The sequence below is a fragment of the Corvus kubaryi genome, unplaced genomic scaffold (genome assembly GCF_017639235.1).
Source record: "Corvus kubaryi isolate FWS band 111438036 unplaced genomic scaffold, C.kubaryi_AGA036_p1.0 37334, whole genome shotgun sequence".
NCBI lineage: Eukaryota > Metazoa > Chordata > Aves > Passeriformes > Corvidae > Corvus > Corvus kubaryi.
Window position 1 is genome coordinate 4,103,132 of NW_024581108.1, and position 15,000 is coordinate 4,118,131.

Below are 15,000 nucleotides of genomic sequence, written 5' to 3' on the forward strand. Positions count from 1 at the left end.
TGGGGCGGGATGGCCGCGGGCTGCGCCGCGTCCGGGCACCTGCCCTGCGGCCGGAGCGGCGCCGAGCCGCCGTGCGCCGGCAGGGCAAGCGGCGCCCTGAGCGCTGCGGTGGCCTTTCGCCCGGTGGCGGCTGCCGCGCTGCCTCCGCTGAGAGGAGCGGGCGGCTGGGGACTCTTCCCGGCGGCCTCGCCACTGGCCTCAGCCTGCCTGCGGCCCGGCCGCCCTCCGTACCTCTGCCGCGTCGGGCTCCTCGCGTGCTTGCCGCAAGCGGAGCTGCTTTCCGTGATGTTCCTGGTCGTTTTCCCCTTGTTTCCTCCAGGCTCCCGTGCTCTCCTCTCTCTTGGGGGTGGGTGTCAGGCGGATGCTCCCCGGGGCAGCCCAGCGTGGGGGTTTCACACGGCACCGGGTGAAATCAGTGCCGGCACCGGGAGCCGCGGCCCTGCGGCTGCGAGAGGGGCAGCCCCGTCCCGGGGGGTCCGGCGGCCTCTGCCCCGCGCCTCCCCGGGAGGGCGCCGGGGCTCCCCGGCCGGGCCCTCCCGCGGCCGCAGCGCGTCCTCCCTCCCTCCCTCCTCCCGCTGCCGGGCCGCCCGCAGTGCGGGGTTTGCCCGCCCGGCTCCCCGGGGCCGTCCGGGGCTGGGCAGAACGGAGACCTTGTGGGAAACGCTGGAAGGGAGGCATCCTCCGTCTGGGGAGTGAGTGTCCCCTCCTTCACCTTTCCGAGTACTCAGGCTCGGTTATCCCGGTACCGGCCCCGAGTTCCTTTCAGTGTCCATGCGAACCGAACCTGCGTGGTTTTAAGGTTCTGAAGTTGAGAACGCTGTTCTTTGAGCGGAATGTGCTTTGATTTTCGCTGCATTTTGTGAGGAGCATCACTACTTGAATGGTAAAACTACTTAAGATAATCACCCTACTTCTGGTAAAAGATGATGAGGGGATGTGTGTTCATTGATCGCACAAATATTTAATTCTTTATATAAAGATAAAAACTTTCTAAATGCTTTTTCCCTTCTTGCACGCCCTGAATGGTAACTTTTGTCTTTTGTCACCTTTTGAAGTGATAGCAGTGTTTCCTCAGATTGCAATAGTGGCATCACTTCTCAGGAAAGGTCACATGTGCACAGTAATTTCACTGAATGTACAGGGTATATTGCCTATATAAAGTTGTATTACAAGCTTAAGATGCAGAAGTTGCAGTTTAATCTATAAAATACATACTCTGGATGATTAGTTTGGATGGTTAGATTCACAGATTGGCTAAATCAGGAAGAACAAAATTTAATTTTTTTTTTTTTTTTCCAGGCTGTTCAGGAGATAACTCATGTGTTGCAGTGCTGTAGAAATGTCTGTATTTAAACTACCGACTTACACTGTCTTGAGAGAGACAAAATGAAATGGAAAACAGTTATTAGTTCATGGCCTATGGAAAACTTAGAGGCAGGAAAACTGTGATGTGTTCTGGAAAGAGGGAAACTTACAAGCAATGTCTGGCAGCTTTAAAGTAAGAACTTAAAGCTGTGTTTGTTATTTTTAAGTTTTTTGATACTGGAAGAAAGAATAATATTAAGAGCACTTGTTCTTTAATTTCAAAACATGAAGATACTATATTTAGAAATACCTGATGTTTGGGTAGATGGCTTGTCAAAGCACACTTAGAGATTGTTCACTGTAAGCATGGAGATACTGCCTTTCTCATAGATATCTTGTATTCAACATACCATTTAGTCATTGCAGTAAAAAAAATAATTTGAGAACAAATCAAGGAATTTTATTCAACCAAAAAGCCTTTTTTAATTGACTTATCACAACGCTTCCATGGTCTACACAAATTAGATTAGTAGATTCCCATCCTCACCATGGAAGGTTGTTTCAAAAGAAGAAAAAAATATAACATTTTAGAGCTCATGGGAAAGCCTGTAAGTAAATGAGAAAGTCAAATGAAAAATGACTTGCAGGAAGTCAGTTGCTCATTTTACTGTGACCTGTGGTATCTTCTGAACTGTAAGATAGAGCCATATAAGCCCATCCGTGCCTTTCTTTTTTTGTGCAAGAGTTGTGCTCAGTTGCAGTAAATGTAGCCAGTCCTGTGTATTTGAGCACATAGACAATCTGGTGAGGCAGTTTGTTCATAAATACACCCCCTCCACGTTTAATTAGCTTAGTGCAGTACTCTCTGCATTTATACTGCCGCTAAATTCAGCTTATCACCATCAGTTCCTTGCTGCCTTCTGAAGTTTGACATTGTTCCAAACATCTGTGCTGGATAGTTGGTTGAGTTCATGTTACCTTGGGAAGTCCCTTAGGAAAAGTGCAACTGCACCAACTTCTTTTCTACCTTCAAGGGAAGTTTTTGGTTATTTGGTGTTTATCCAAAAATCCCTCGTGATTCCCAGGGAGTAGGGTTTAGGAGAGGGTGGGGATTATCCTATGAAGGTTGATACTGTGGGTATTCGTAGGAGTTAACTGACTAATTCCCAGAGAATTTGTTCAGTTTATCTGCGTTCCATGTACTTTGCAACAGAGATGAAAATAACTGACCAAAATACCAAAGTGGTGATAAGGGCAGCCTTTAGAACACTGTTTTGCTGTACTTATCACCATTTGACTTCCCTGGCCACGTGGGGAGGAACTGAGCCCTAGACTGAAGTGCATCATCTCACTTTGTGTTTCCTTAGTAAGTATTAAAGTGATTCTTCCTGTCAGGGTAGTTAAAAAAGCTGCAGAGAAGCAATGCTATTACAATGAGTTGCTTCTCTGGTGAAGAGACTCCTGAGCATTTGTCTCAGGCATGTGAAACATAACTGTGATTCAGTCATGGATTTTGTACCTAGGAAATGCACAGTATTTCATGTGCCATTACAACTAGTTGGGCGTACAGCACTTATTTATGCAAGGGAATTTGTTATAAAATTTTAAACAACACATTAAAAAGAGGAATTTGTAAGAAAATTCTATGAACAATCACATTAAAACCTGATTGCACATAGTTAATCTTGCAATATTAGTGACTTTTGTTTTGCATTATAGGTAACAAAGTAAATAGACTGTTTGCATCATGCGGCATTTGGGAGCCTGCATTCAAGCCTCTTCAAGCTGCCGGGAATGATTTATAACAAAGTTATTGCTGTCTTGTTTAATAGCAGTATTTATGTTGGACCAGATGAATTACTTCACAATGTCATAAAAGTTCATGTGGAGCTTGTAGATTAGATTGTTGCTGAAGCCTTTGGGAGGTATTTGAATTAGGTGCTGTGAAGTGTTGATGAACCAGTCTTTTTCAGTTCATTTCAATTTTCTGTGGTTAGTGTACAGAGCTTACGAAATTACAGATTCTTTGGTAGCTGGAAGGCAAAAGTATCACAGGTGAACTAAAAGTTACTTCTAATAATAAGTAAAAATTTGTGGTGGGAAAACACATAGCCTTCTGCCCTGTAGAGGCCCTTCTTCTGTACCCTTTTTGTCCTCATCTGAGAGCAAATCCAAAAAAGGAGTTGTCTTTGCAGCAGTGAACTTCCAGTCCTTGCACTGACTGAAATTCAGAATTGTGTGTGGGGTACGTGGGCTGTGTGTGAACTTTACAGAGACGAGCAGGACTTGAGGAGCACGTTGCAGACAGAGTGCTGAACGTACAGCTGGTCACTGAGCATACTCCAGAGACACAAATTGATCTTGCATCTCTTAGACAGTGGTGGTTTAATGTAAAACATACACACAGCTGCCAACTTGAGTGTTGGCTTGCCTCTGAAGTGAGTGTGCTGGCTGCTGCCTGCTTTGCTTCTCGACCCACGGTTCTTGGATTACTCACTACTGTCGTGTGCTTTCAGGAGTCCAGGGTAATGCTGCTCAGAGGATCACAGAAAGCCTGTTAAACATGGCTGGTGTTTCTTTTCTGGTTCTTTATAGTGCTTCATTCACTTTATCATCTTTGGGGTAGCAGATTTTAAACTATATACTACAGATGAATTTTTTCAGCTTGAGAATGTGCATCTAACACCTGCAGTAAGGTGTCTTGTGCTGCTTTCTAAAATACTGAGACATTTAAAGAGTGTGTGGAATTTATTGTTACACGTGTTCTACTTCACCTGTAGCAGCATGGACATTGTCAGCCAGAGGTGTTGCAAAGTCGTGTCCACCCAGCCTTGCAATCTGGATGTATTTTCCCTGCACTTAGCCATAGTGGCTTTATCTGACAGTGGTTCCAGTCTTTTCATGTTTCTTGTGTTTTTAACTCTTGTTTGAATCTCAGCTGTTTACACTTTTAGTAAAATCTCTTCAGCATCTCTGTATGAACAATTTGGCTCTACAGATGTATTTAAAGCCATGCCTTCATTAGGACTCCCTCTCTGTGTGTGAGCTGGGCTTGTAAGGGTTTCTGAATAATGCTTTAGCTTCCTTTAGCTGAAAATCTTAGGTGGTTTTTTTTTTCTTTTATTTTCTTTTCCTTTTTCCAGTTTAACTTGTTACCCTGGTTTATGGTCCTTGCATTAATTTTGTTTCCTAGTTCTACTTTCCTGTACAGTATTTTGTTGACAAAACTCTTGGCTTGGTGTTGAGTGAATTGCCTTCTCTCCGTTCTGGCTCTTGCCTTGCAGTTACAGCTGTAAGTGCTTGTTCACCTCCCTGCTAAGGATGAAGCACAGCTAAATGTGGTGAGCTAACTTACTAGCACACTGTTGCCAGAGGGAAGATGTTCTGTTTCTTCTACAGTCCCTTTCTTGCATCTCCCATCCCTGAACTTCCCCTTCTTACTTTTTTCCCTGGTGCTCAGCAGACTCCCCCACGTGCTGGTTCTGCTCACTGCTTGCAGAGCAGAAGCCCAGCCGCATTAGGGAGTTGGATCAGTGCAGCAACAGGGCCAGAGAGTTCAAGATGGCAGTGTGGCAGAGAAAGAAAGATCTTTTGTGTTACTGAGCTGTTAGACTGACTTGTGTAATTGCATGTTAGAGATATAATTTGGTGCTAGATTCAGTTGCTCCAAGTTAGCTGGGGCTAGAGCAGTCCTGTGTCTTCCCCTCTGTCTTTTGCCATCACAGTTCTGTCCTTGTCTCTGCAATGGTATGATTCGGGGAACTGAACTGGGAAAAAGTGACTTTGTCAAGGTTAGTTTTCAGCTAGGTTTATTTTGCTTACCAGGAGTCTGGGTAACTACAGAAACCCCACTGGAAGGAAGAGGGTTTGGGAATCATGGCTGAAGGCAGGGGAAGTGGCAGCATCACATCATCAGTTCATGCTGCCTTAGAACTGCTTGCTTACAGAGGCAGGAGCACAGCTGAGTGTGGTGTGGGCTGAGGGTTTGCATGTTGATGGTATCATGTTTAGGTACAATGCATTGTTCCCTGCAATACTTCTCACTGTGACATTATTGTGATCTACCTATGTCCTTTATAACTGGTTATTGAGTATGAAGAAGTGGGTTATCAAATTTCTATCAGGTGAACAGAAGCTAAATGAAAAATTCAGAAGCTTGCTGCTCAAGCAGTTTCAGTTCCTGTTTCTTTTTCAGTACATAAGAAATAACAAACAGTTCAATAAAGGGCAAGTCAGGGCATGTATTACCCTTTGAGAGCACCTTGCAAGGTAGGCAATCTACTTGAGTGACATAATTGAAATGGAGAGGGAGAAGTAAACAAACTAACTTTTAAAATTGTGCAAATAAATGAAGAGGAATGGAAGCGGACTTGTGAAGCAGGAGAGCTTCAACTTTCATCTTCTAGTCAGACAGCACTGACAGAGCAAACTCTCAGTAGTTGGGGAATGACAGTGACTGGCGTGTGTGTTTTCAGGGCTGGAGTGAAAATAAGCCTGGTAAGTCAGGCCAAATGAATGAGAAAATTGAGTATGAACTCCTAGTGTATTCTTTTTACTTTTTTCCAAAAGGATTATTTGTGTATGGCTGCTCCTGCTCTCGCTAAAACCAACTTTTACCCCAGCTTAACTATATGTGTGTTTTTTGACTGCTTTGACTGGACTGCCCATGAGTAGGGAATTTGGACATAAATTGGCTGGAAAATGCAGTATTTCAAATTGGGTAGTAAACATCTCTTTGTAGATTAACGGCTGCTGGGAATTTGTATTGTTCAGATTCAAGGCTGTCCCTACAGAGGGGAGGAGTGCCTTGCCATCCTGTGGGGAGTATTGATCTGGCTTTTAGGAACTGCTTCTAAAGTAAAACTAATCCTTCCTGAATATAGATGTATATGGTTCTGTATTGAATCACTTTCAGAACTTTAAAAGTTGCATATACAGCTTCTCTCTGATGTGGATGCTGCTGCAGAGACTATGACAAATGCGTATATGTTTTCTACACTTTAGAAGACTTTTTGAGTTTTTTGGACAGCATGAAGCAAATATTTGCTATTAGCTGACAGTGGAAAAAAAGAAGTATTCTGTGCACATACACAGGTATAGGTTCATAATCTGTGTGTATAGATGTGTGCACATATTCTTACTATGCATATATACAATGTTTATATATATGTATGTATACTAATAGGGATAAGTGACATTTTATTGTGATAATGGTTAACTTGGTCTTCCAGTAGTGAGTTTGCTCTGTCCCTTGTCACTTAGTCTTGCCAGAGTTCAAGTGGGTGTCAGCTTAAATGCATTTTGCATTATTAATGCCTGCACATAAAAATATATACAAATATAAACATTATAAACTGCAGCCTACCCCTGAGTTGCCAGCACTGAGTGAGTGCTGAAGAGCGTTGATCAGTGTTGATGACCTGACAAAGTGTGGGCTGAGTTCGACCACCAAGCCAGTTCTGTCCAGTGGCCAAGTTTTTGCCTTAAAGAGGTAAAGAATGACTGTTAAGACAGTCTGACTTACAAACCAGTTCTGTGGTTGGTTTTACCCTGCTCATATCAAGCTGAAGGGCCATGCTGTTACTTCTGGGTCTGAAATTTGCCTCCTCCCACAAGGTCTGTGGCTTTGGAGCTGGGAGGTTGTGTCAGTGTGACTCCAGGTGTCAGAGAGCAGTGCTGGGATCAGACTGGCACGCTTGGGCTGCCTGGCACACACTCTGGGATTGACACTGGTGCGGTGGGCTGCAGAATTGTGTGTCGGACATTCAGGAAGGCATTTGGAAATCTGAACGCTTGTTTTCACAGCACACAGCTTTTTTTAGGTTCAACCAGGGTGACTGTTTGAATGTTCTACCTACGTTTAAATTGTGCTTTTGGGTAGCTGAGAGTTGATACGTGGTATAAGCAAACAGGAATATTTCTTTAGCCTGTGTTCTTACATGGAAACATAGTATTTATTTGTGGTGTTGGGTTTTCCCCCCCAACCCTCAGCTGAGGCTGATCCTTATCTTTGAATTTAGTAAAGACAAATGAGAAATTTGGTGATATAAAATTTTTCATTTTAAATCCATGTTAGATACTGAAGAATCTAACTTTACACAAAATTTACAAAAAAATGAGTGTTCAGGGTATTAGATGGATAGTTGTTTCTGGAGAGCCTTGTCTCCAACCTAAATAATGGTTATAGTAAAAACTAAAAATACCTGCCTTAATTGATGGTGTAATGCAGAAGTAAACATAGTACATTCCATCCTTTGAGAACAGAAATTGACTGTGTCCGTGATGAGCACATCCTGAACCGGTGTAACTCCATGTTTCTCTGTGTTAGCAATTTTGTGAAGTAGTTACAGCTGTATTTTACAGAAAATAAAGAAGACTGAGCTTCTCAGATTCTCAGCAGAACTGTAACATTCTGAACATTCTTTTAAGTATATGCTCTTTTCCTAAAGCATAGCTGTTTCTGCTTTGACATTGATTACTGTATGTTCTCACTTAAGATGCAAAATTGACAAACAAGTGCATAGCGAGTAGCTAATGGAAACCATGTATATTGAGACTATTAATGATGTTTTCTACAGGAAAACGTATTTTTTTGTTGTTGTAGAACTGCCATCTGTTAAAGGAATAACATTTTTGCCTAAATACCGTGAAATGTATTTCAATGTGAATGCTATATGGACTTGGAGCTATGAAACTAGTTCTTAAAAAGCATGTTTCATGTGATTAAGCAGTGCATTTAAGCTTCTTCTCCTGAAATAATTTGATCATATTTTTAAAGACGTAGTTGCTAGACTTAAATCACAAGGGCTTCAAGTTTTTCCTAGGTTGTTTTTTTTCTTTTTTTAATGTTATTTTTAAATACTTTCCAGTGAAAGGAAAGCGATGAGCTCTGGCTCCTGTTCAGGAGTGGGTCCTCCGCTCTGATTGCACTGACAGCCGTGGGTAGTCCTGCCTCTCCTCTGGCAGGCTGCTGGAAACCACCTGGAAAGCTGAGTGCTGCCTGTGGGACGTTGCTTGGCGTGTAGGAGTGCGCTCCTGCCTTTTGGGCTGCTTTATAGCTTTGCATAATCTTCAGATGTGTGGGCAGATACCCGATTGCTTTGACAGGTGGCCACTGAGGAAGTGAATGAAGACAGTGAAGCCTGTTTGTGAAGGAAGGAAAAGGTGTTGCTCCCATTTCAGGCACTTGGAGTTTGATGGTCTAGCTTACTGGAGAGGGCTCCTTTTCTGCCTTGTGGAGTAAGAGGAGTTGCTATGCCTTTGTGATTCCAAATGAAAAATTGGTACTGTTGTCTGTCCCCAGAAACTTATTCTGCATCCTTTATGTGTAGGTGCCACCTAATGTTTTGATCAACTGAAAAAGTCAAAGATCTAAAATATTAGCAGTTAACCAAAAGTATTAACTATAATTGTAAAGTGTTAGGTTGTCCAAATCTAAGTGATCTTCATGTTCAAAACAATCAACGTCATGTTTGCAAGATGAATGGTTCAGAAAGTTTGTTTTGGTTTTTTTTTTTTTGCAAGTGATGTGGTGAAGGCAGGGAGTCCTTTCCCCCCATGTGATTTGACAGTACTGAAAAACACAAGTTGCATTTGGAGGTATTGGGGGGTGCTGGTATAGTTGACTCAACTCATCTGTTGCCTCTTTTCTGTGAACCTTTATATATCAGGGTGATGGCTTTGCAGAAGGTGGTCACTGTATTACTTGTTTAAAGAGGTGACAGACATGTCACAAATAGATGTGTTTATGTATTTACATTTCAATTTTAAGCAAGCTTGGACTCTTTTGGCTATTTTTAGTGTCTTGTAAATTAGAACTTGAAAACCATCTTTGGAAGAGACGTAATTATTGCCTCAATTGAAATTTAAAGATGAACAATATTACAGCACTATGTTTTGACCTCTGGAGTTAATATTAAAGTGAAAGGCATGCGTCACAGTGAAAAAAGTCTTCAAGCAACAAAATCCAATTCTTACTTATATTGTGTCTTATAGTACAAAAGATTTACTTTGCATCCTTGGCATTCTTTTGCATCTTTGGGATTTTGTATGATCAAAATGCCACATTTCTCTAAAATATGAATCTATCATGCAGTGCAGTCTTTGAAGATGAAAAATTAAAAAATTAAAATAACTTTTACATATGGACATAAGATACTTGTCTTGCTGCAAAAGCAGCAACAAATCCACGAGTTAATAAATCTTCTGTGCTTTGTGGGTAGAATGTTTTACCTCTTTGGTTTGCTTTGGTTTTATTATAAAAACAAGCCACAGAGGGCAGAGCGACTGGCAGTGGTAATAATATAACTTCTCCCATTTCTGCTCTTTTCCCAAATTTAACAAGAAAAGAGAGACACAAATTTCTGAACATGTCAGTCAGTTCCTCTGACCATTCAGACAAGGTGAGTGGGTTGTATATTTCCTGAATCAACATACATCATCTAAAAATTTCAGCTTACATTTCATTAATCCTGGGTATATATTTGCAATGAAGGGTAAAGGTTTTTTTCTTTACTTCTTTTCCCTTGGCATTTTGAAGCAAATGTTTGACCCATAGGAATTACCTATTGGTGCATTACACGGTCAAAATCTTGAATATTGAAACATATTAGTAAAACACCACAAAACCTTCAGTAGAAATATTGATGCTATTGAAAAGAGTAAAATTCATATAAAGATAAAATAGCACTTCAGAAAAAAATTATTGCCTTCTTAGCAGTGATAGAAGGACCTCTACAACAAGAAATTAGCAGAAGATTCCTTAAGTTTGCTGTACATTCCTCCCCTGGGATTTGTTGCAACTGCATCAACCCCTGTGAATCTACCTGAAGAACTTAGATGAAGTTTTGTGACAACAGTTTAATTTTCAGTGCTGTTGTGTTATGATTTCTTGCCTTGGAGGGGAGGTTGTATGGGAGATGTTTTAGAGCTTGTAAAAAGTGTCAGTATTGGTGTCCTAGTGTTGGCTGAAAGATTGCCTAGTCAGTGGTGTGCACTTCTCTGCCAGCTGATTCCCCCTTTCTCAGCATGATCATTCTGACAGTCTTGGAAATCTTGGCAATTCCTACCTCTTCTCTGCTTCTCACTTTGGTTTGATAATTGATTTTTTTTTTTTCTCTTGACCTGCCTGAAATTGCATTTTTTGGATCTCCTTTGTCTTTGAATCACTTACAGGTAATACAAAACAACAGGAAGCCCCAACCTGTATGCTTTGTATGGAAATATGATGGATGGGAAGGCAAAGCCTAAGGGGACCTTTGGTTGCTCTGGAGGGTGGCTGTGGTTTGGTGTTAGGAAGAGCTGATGGAGCTGGGATGGCATGTGGGTGACTGCTTTCAATGGGCCAGGGAGAACAGATCGCTAATGACTGATTTGTGTGTGCAGTCCATTGCATACTACACAAGGGCAGTGCAGGAGAAACTCTGCAGAGCTGCTTGGTGACTCTTTTGTCTGTTAGTGATGTTACCACAACAGTGCTGTAAGAATGACAACAGTACTGCGGGCACAAGCCATTCATTAGTTTCTTGAATGTTTTGCAGTTGGCTTTGAAAGACTTTTCTAAGGTTTTCTGCTTTCTGTTGAGAGTTATTTCTAACCCTTTGAATATCTAGAGAAATTACTGGGAGTATTTGTGCATGTTTTAACAGCTATTGGAATCTGTGTGGAGTGTAAAAAAATAGCTTTGTACATGGAAGTACATAGGTTTAGCAGAATAAATTTATTACAGGAAATTTCCTCATGTTAAACATTAAATGGTGTCAGAAAAAATGCTCTGTGTCTGTCTCCTGAACATTCAGGATTTGGAGCAGGGAATAAGAAAACAATAAATTGAAAAGCAAGGATAATACTCCTGTCAGACACATGATTCTTGTTCCTCTGAAGGTCTTGGCAGGTTTGACCAGGTAGTAAGCAGGGATACTTCGTCTTTGTGTGGTGAAAAAGTTGTTCAGACCTTTCCTCTTAGTTTTGTATGAAAGCTTATTTCATCGTTTGCATTCGAAGCTGCCAGTGAACTTTGTGTTTTCTTCATCTGAACAGGGCTGGCCCTTGTAGGCATCAGTACCAGTGGGTGCTGCACCTGCTCCCCATCAGCGGTGCCTAAGAAAGGGTTCACTTCGTTGAGAAAAAAAAAATCTAATGAGCATTTGCGTTTTTGTCTCTCCTGGTTTTCCTACTAATGATTCAGTGCATTTTGCAACTCTTGTTACTGGTCAAAGCCTTGTGTGTCTTTCTTGGGAACATGGCAAGCATCTTTCCTCCCATTTACTGATGGGAAATGAGAAGCTCACAGTAGAGAATGGAGGCTGTGCTTTTAACATGGTATTTCAAAGGCCTCCTAACCAGCTTGTCAGGATGTATTGTGTACATGTTTAGCTTTTTTTTCTATTTAGATGGAACTGTTCTTGCATACTCCCTAAAACCAACAGATAAATCAGTGCAAATAAGCAGTATGTGTGCTGCAGTTGTAACTCTTCTGCTGATCTGCTATTTCCTGTGCTGCCTGTAGGTCAGACATCTACATAGTTAAACAAGTGGTTGGTGCCCCTGAAGAGTAATGGGATGATGCAGCATTTATCAGACAGAGTCATTTTTCTGGTGCAATTTAATTCACATTATTTAATAATAAATTCAGATGCCTGTAGTAATTTATTTCATTTCACAGAACAGCTAAACATAAGAAAACCTCCTTCCCCAAACAATGCAGAGCTGGACTAGTTAAACGTTCCTAGACTCAAGCCTACAATTGAGAAGATTAATTCCTTTATTCTTTTGCTGATGTTCATTAATCATAAATATGGACTGAATTACAGTGTAATGACCGTGTTTTTCTTTTCAGGACATAAGGGACGTTGTTGTGTGATAGAATGGATGAACAATCACAAGGGATGCAGGGGCCTACTGCTCCACCATTTCAGCCACAGGTACATATATCTGGTTTTTCAAAAATTTTTTTTAACTGTTACTTATTTCTTAAATAGAGGAAGAGATAACATTGTTTCCTGTGGTAACGCAGAAACTGTAAAAAGATAGAATATATTCTGGTGATCTTGAAATTAATTACATATCAGTCCAGTATTCCATAGAAAATAATTAGTTTTGATTTTTGCCTCCCGCTCCTTCACAGACTTTGAGGAGTTGCTGTTGTAGTGTGAGAAGGAAGCAAAGATGAAATCAGTTGTTTCCTTAAGAAATGTTGAGTTGTTAAACACTGTTTCAAAATTGTATCAGAAGTACCATATTTATTTCAGGCTGTTGCCTTCATCTGTCTCTTCTTACGCCTCCTGCCAGTGATACTATATGAATTAGTGCCATTACCTGTTGAAACCAGGCATCAGGTTTCAACTCCACAATCTCCATGGATTGCCTCTCTTTCCTTCAGATGAAACCTGTGTTTCAGCCCATGCCCCATCACCTCTTGTCCTGTTACAGTGCACCACTGAAGAGAGCCTGACTCTGTATTTTAACATGTGTTTTTCAGGAATTTGAGCCCACTGATGAGATTGCCCCTGAATCTTCTCTTCTGTAGGCCGGATGTTGCCAGCACTGTCAGCCTTTCCCCCTGTGATCTGTGCTGCAGAGCCCTGCTCATTTGTGGGCCTGTGCTGCACTTTGTCCAGTGTGTCTGTGTAGGGATGGCCCAGAGCTGGACACAGTAATCCAGACTCCAGGTGTGGTCCTGCCAGTGCTGAGTAGAGGGGAAGGATCATCTCCCTCCTCGCCTTCCTGGCACCACTCCTCCAAATGCAGCCCAGGACATCACTGTCCACCTCTGAATGTGTTGCTGGTCTGTGTTCACTTTGGTGTCCAGTGGGACCTGCAGGGTCTGGCCTGTGGAGCTGTTTTCCAGCAGGTCAGTGCTCAGTGTGTTCTGGTGCGTTGTGGGGTTATCGCAGCCCACATATGGGGCTTCCCACTTCCCTGTGTTGAACTGTGTCAAGGTCCTGTCAGCCCATTTGTGCAGCCTGTCAGGGTCCCCTGGGATGACATCAGGACCCTCTGGCACATCAGCCAGTCTTCCCAGTTTGTGTCATCAACAAACTTACTGAGATCGCACTTGGTCCCATCATCCAGATCATTAATGACAATGTTGATCAATACTGGATTGAACCCACTGTTGATTCCTGAGGTACACTATTAGTTACAGTCCTCCACCCAGAGTCAGTGCCATCAGAAGCTCATTTGCTGTTTGGAATTAAGTGCCTGAAAGCTCTGTCAGAGTTTATCAACAAAATTAAAGCACTGTAGTCCCTTACATCACAAGGATGTTTTGAGAGTGCAGCTAGTACTGCCAAACTGCTTCCATATGGTAAAAGGATTATTGAGGAAGATAGAAAAATATGGATTAGCAGTCTGAGGCAGTAGACTCTTAAGTTCCAGAACTTCTGCAAGAGTAGAACGGGAGCATTTTAGCATCTAAATAGAGAAAAGCATTAATCTCTTTCTAGACCTGAAAAGCCATGAAACAAAGGCAGCATATACATCCCTTACTCTTTCGGGTTTGTTTATTTTTTGTTTGGGGTGTGGTTTTTATGTTTGTTTTGGCATCCCCAAAGCTGAAGAACAGTGGTTTATTAAGTCTCTTCTTATATGGAAGCATATCTCTGTTCAGTATTGCTATTCTGCTCTGTGCCTCCTTCTTTGCCTGTATTCCCCTCAGAACGAGGACTCAGAGCTCTGTGCAGTATTCAGTGTATACACAATAGACTTAAGTAGTGAAACATTTTGTTTTCTGTTTCATTCAGTTGCTTTTTCTAAAAATGTCTGGCTTGCTTTTTGGGGGTAACTGACCAATCAGTTTAACTTTTCATGGATGTTTTTCAGTGGAGTTTTGTAGATCTTTTTCCTGTGTGGTGGTAGCTAATATAAAAACAATGATTCACAGTCTTTAGGGTGGTATTTCCCATTAAGTTTTGGATTGGTAACCTTGAGATGCTAGTAAAGAGTACCCGGGTGGAAATCTAAGGGAATCTTCTGCAAGGCTTTGCAGTCATATTTTCAGCTGGTTGTCTGGATAAGTTTGGCATCTAAAGAAACTTTATTGCAGCATTATATGTATTCAATAGTGTAGTTTTCTTTGGGATTTCACTGGTAACTTTTCTAAGAAAATAACTTTTCTGCTGCTGTTTCTTGTCTTGGAGCTGGCTGTTAGGCTGAGAGGGAGCATTAAGCAGACTGAGTGAGCTTAGTTTTATGGGTTAGGAACCCTCACTGAAGGAACCTGGTTAAACATCTTTAGAAATGTGTGATGTGATTTCTTCCAGAGAAAACCTCAGGTAGGAAAAACCTGACTCCACTCTTAACTGCTTTTTAGAGTCTCTAAATTGTTGCAATCCAACTGTTTGTTTGGTTTAGTTGTTGAACTGAATCTATGAGTAATTTAAAAATTGATCAAGTTGTTTTTTGAGTTTTATTTTAACAATCCAGATGAGTTTTTGGCTTGGTATAGTGCACTGGCATACAGTGATGGAGTAATACTGAGGAGGTTGCAGTGGGAGAGAACAAGGACCTCCTGGGAAGTCTTGCTCACTGGAGAAACTGATGTGTGCTGTGGGCTGGGCTCACTGATTGTATGATGGGATATTTTGGTCAATAAAGACTTCGTTGGTTTCTTCAGTGTTGTCTTAACAGATGTGAGAAACACACTGTCTTTTTTTGTGCCTACCTAGGTCAGTATTGAAGTGCATCAATACTCTA

The 15,000-nt window shown here is 41.7% G+C and overlaps 1 protein-coding gene across 4 annotated transcripts in view; it reads left to right on the forward strand.

The window, feature by feature from the left end:
• Positions 1-15,000, forward strand: part of NEK7 (NIMA related kinase 7) — a 70,252-nt gene that overhangs the window by 626 nt on the left and 54,626 nt on the right. For 3 of the 4 annotated variants that reach the window (XR_006016385.1, XM_042029924.1, XM_042029921.1), the window contains exon 2: positions 12,143-12,227. Coding sequence is in view for 3 of the 4 variants with exons in the window: in XM_042029924.1 (XP_041885858.1) it covers positions 12,171-12,227 (57 nt within the window). In the remaining variant the exon portion in view is untranslated. Of the gene's footprint in view, positions 1-322; positions 347-12,142; positions 12,228-15,000 lie in introns of those variants that run through there. The other variant, XM_042029923.1, reaches the window with a different exon arrangement.